This window comes from Vigna umbellata, chromosome 3 (genome assembly GCF_029865625.1).
Source record: "Vigna umbellata cultivar VRB3 chromosome 3, Vumbellata_1.0, whole genome shotgun sequence".
Taxonomy (NCBI): domain Eukaryota; kingdom Viridiplantae; phylum Streptophyta; class Magnoliopsida; order Fabales; family Fabaceae; genus Vigna; species Vigna umbellata.
The window spans coordinates 9,493,494-9,497,884 of record NC_142167.1 but is presented as its reverse complement, the minus strand read 5'-3'; the positions used below and the strand labels follow the sequence as shown (position 1 = coordinate 9,497,884).

General features: G+C 30.8%; 1 protein-coding gene across 1 annotated transcript; it reads left to right on the top strand.

Moving 5' to 3' along the window:
* The first annotated feature begins 1,417 nt into the window (after nucleotides 1-1,417).
* LOC148201597 (proline-rich receptor-like protein kinase PERK8) lies at nucleotides 1,418-4,391 on the top strand. The gene is made up of 5 exons (XM_088108742.1): nucleotides 1,418-1,850; nucleotides 1,949-2,097; nucleotides 2,486-2,701; nucleotides 2,918-3,067; nucleotides 4,170-4,391. Exons 1-5 carry the CDS (start codon nucleotides 1,418-1,420, stop codon nucleotides 4,296-4,298), a joined length of 1,077 nt encoding a protein of 358 aa, XP_087964868.1. The 3' UTR covers nucleotides 4,299-4,391.

Sequence of the window (4,391 nt, the reverse complement as noted above, 5' to 3'; positions counted from 1 at the left end):
ATACATAAATTAAATTCATGAAAATTTTGATGAGTTTTTTTTACAAGTTTATTTTTTAAGCTTGATGAAATTTAAGGAAGAATAACATCAGATTTAAATATTTTAAATTTATCTCCTTAAAGTCAAACTTGTTGAACGTACAGAGTAATCATTCCAAATAAGTATTTCTAGTTACACTACATGTGAAGCTTTTTAACTAAAAATAATAAGATCTGAAACAAAACATTTTTAAAATAAGAATAATAAATTAAATAAATATCTTCATAAGTTAAATAATAATGTATAAAAATTATATTATATACAAATTGTTATTTTTAATTAGAGTACAAGTTAATTATAAAAAAAATACTTTTTTGTTTGTAAGGATGTTGGTAGAAAAACATATTAAAGTAAAATAGATTTTCAATAAATGGGTTGGCTATGGTTTCTTTAAGAATACTTTCAACCACAAATTTTAGTGACACTGTCTATGTCAACTTCTAAGCATTGCTCTCTCTCAACTTCATATTTGGACAGATATGTTGAAAGTAAATGAAACTTGGTACAAATTGATCATAACATGGTAGTGTGTATTATAATATTAAGTGTTACATTTCCCTGTCAATTTTCTATATTTCATGTTAAACAAAACTAATACTAAAAACATATATAATAAAAGTGATAATATTTTATTGGTTAAAATTTATTAAACTTCAGGTAAAATTATATACTTCACATCTTATTTTTAATGTTTTCTCTTGTTTTATAATTTTCTATAAATTCTAACTAATATTTGTTAAAAAAATCATTTTTATCATTTTTGTGTGTGAATACATTGCTTTAACATTGTTGTTGGGTGTTAAAATATATATATGAAAGGCCTCCAAGTTGTGATTTAAAAGCATTAATTTCTTGCACTTTGTTATTCTAATCATTTCCAAAGCTTATATCTTGAATTCTCAAACAGTGTCTTCGACAACTTTTCTACTTTTAGACCTTTTCGAAAGTTAAAACATTTAATGCCAAAAAATCACATAGACAATACTCCTCGTACTATGGAGATGTCTCTTTCTTCAACATTTTGTCTTTAGGATTGTTCCATTAAAAACAACTTCCAAACAAATTTCCCCACCAAGGGAGAAAATCAGTTTTAGAATAAAAGAAAATTGATAACACCAAAACTTCAAGTATATTCATGAAAAGAATCTTCACATACAATTCCTTAACAATCACTACAATGTCATGTGGTAAAGACAGTTTCAAGATCCTCAATTGCTCTTCAACTTAGTAAAACTTGGAAAACCAAGGCACCAACATGCATATATATAATCTCACAAAATGCCAAATTTTCTGGCTCCAAATTCAAGGTTAGTAGAATCCTTCAAATAGGGCATTGTGCATTCTCATTCTCTATGCTCAAGGGACAAGTCAAACAAAAATGTCTAATCCACAAGCACAAGTTAAACAAGAAAAACAGCACATTAGCTGCCATGAAGGACACCAAAGGGCTGGAAAATCTGTTTGCTCTGTTTGCAATAACAGAAGACCACAGTTTGAAAGGAACAGAAAAAAAGAGTTCTCATATGCTGAGTTGTGTGCAGCCACACAAGGGTTTTCCCCTAAGAACTATCTGTCAGAAGGAGGGTTTGGTTGTGTCTTTAAAGGGGAGTTGTGTGGACAGAAGATTGCTGTCAAGCAACACACGTACTCTAACCAAAAGGGAGAGAAGGAATTCAAGTCTGAAGTTGATGTTCTCAGCAAAGCAATGCATGAGAATGTGGTCATGCTGTTAGGATCATGCGCTGAAGGGATTCATAGACTTCTTGTGTATGAATATATCTGCAATGCTTCATTGGACCAACATTTATCTCGTATGACAGAAATGAAACCAAACTTGTATAGATTATGAGTGCGTGCATTTGTTGATATTAAATTGAAGGGGTACTAATCTCGGTTTCTTACTGTGCAGAACATTGTCGTACACTTCTTGATTGGCCAGACAGGGTGAAAGTAGCTGATGGTGCTGCCAAAGGACTGCTATACCTGCATGAGAATAACATAATACACAGAGATCTGACGACTAACAACATTCTTCTTACACATGATTATGATGCAAGGGTAATAATATGCAAAGATAATTCGTTGGAGGTCTTACATTGACTAAACTAGGCTAATTAATAGTATATACATAGGTTCAAATCTTATTTTATAAGGTTTTGTAAGATTGAGTTAGGTTTGAAGTTAACTATTGTCATGTATATTACATGAGCAATCAAAAGAAAGGAGAACTAATTTATTTTGTACCAAATTGCAGCATCTACTCTCCACCATATACGCTTTCATTTATAATGGCTTATTGGAAACACTGGATTTCTATATATATTATACACACATTTTATACTATATTTTATTGATGAGTGATCGTTTAATTGCAATTTGGTTCCACAGCCAAAACATCCTTCACCTCATCAAGTTTGACTAAGGAATTATTTTTGTGTTTTCTCAGCTAGGCGATTTTGGTTTGGCTAGAACTGTGACTGAAGGCTCCTCATACAATACAGAATGTGTAGGGAATCTGACTTATATGGCACCAGAATATGCAGAATCTGGAAAAGTGTCAATTAAAACAGATGTGTATTCCTTTGGGGTGGTTCTACTACAGTTAATAACTGGAATGAGGACCACAGACAAACGACTTGGTGGTAAAGGTCTGGTGGAATGGGTAAGAATCATGTATAAACCTATTATCTTAAAATTTTAGGTTGAAATTGATGTCAATCCCTCATGTAGATTGAGATCATTTCCCATTGGTGTTGTTGCATGTTCTGAGTAATCCTCTCTCGAAATACCTTTCAATTAGTTGATAATTAGCAAATAGAACTCATGCAGGCATAACAATGCAGATACCAAGGATTTTAGTTGCTCATTTTTTGTTCAGGCTAGACCACTACTGAGGGAAGGAAAATGCCAAGACCTTATTGATGGCAGAATGATGAACTCCCATGATTGCCATCAACTCTATTGGATGAGCCGTCTAGCCGGAAATTGTCTTCAGAGGGATCCCGAAAAGAGATTGCATATGAGTACAGTAAGTCTACTGCACAAGCTAGTTACATAACATGAATGACATGTAAAGATGTCATATTCTGCTGTTTTCTCAAGCAACTTACATAAGATGAATGACATCTAAAGTTGTCATGTTCTGCTGTGTTTTCATAGATTGGACACCACTTCATGTCATCTTTATCTGCCATAGGATCAAAATGCAGACTCAGATTCAGGAATTTGTGTTCATAGTTCATATCACATTTCATTCCCATTTAGTGAGAAAAGAGTTATATATGAAATGAACATGTGACAAGAATGGCCATATTGAGTAGGAGAGTGGGGCAAAGTTATGTAGTAGTATGAAAATTAGTCATTAACAAAAGACATGCATATATACATCAAATTAAAACAAAAATTAGTTTTCTTCTACATTTTTATTTTCATCTATTATTTATTATGTGAAACTTTAATGTAAACAATAATTAAACCAATTCTAAACAGAGTAAACCAATTCTATACTTTAATATTTTTTTAGTTACTATGTAATATTTCTGCAGTTATAACTTTATTTGTGTTCTTAATCTCTTTGCATGAAATATCATTTAGATAAAAGAATAATAATGAAAGCCACTTAATGATACCAAAATATATGGAAAAAGCATAAATGTAAACAAAGTTAAACACTAAAGACCAAAGTATATGAATTTAAAAATTCTTAAAAAAAAATCTATTGAGTAGTTAAGTTATTGTTGTTGATAGTGGTGCCAACATCTATCACAGTGATGCAATACTAAAAAGTTATGTTTCTTTAAAAGGGATAGACAAATACATTTGAAAACCAATTTTCAGTTCAATTTCAATAGGTCTAATTTGAATTTTAAGTATGAACAATATTACTAACACATTTTTAAAATATATTTTCTATTATTAGTTTAAATTTATTGAATATCCTATCAATTCCATGATTAAACAAGTTTATTGAAGTTTAACGTTAATTTGTTAATTTTTAATTAATTATAAAGTGTGTATTAGAGTGAATTGTTAGATTATTGTGTCAATTGCCTTCGATGAATGACATAGATGTCTTTTATAGAGTGAAGACTGAACATTATTTAATAATGTGATTTTGTAATTTATGATAGGTGGTGAAGGCTTTAAATCAGATAGGAAAAGGTTGTAGCTGCATTGTGAGAAAAGATCATACCCTTCTAATCTCAGGCCCTTCTAGGTCAAAAGATGATTCAGAGGAATCCTCACAATCAGACGAGTGAAGTGAAAGTATGTATTGTAGATCCAACAATGCAAAGTAGAAAAAGAAAGAAAAAAAAATTGTGGATTATATATATAAGCTTTCAATCTCCAAC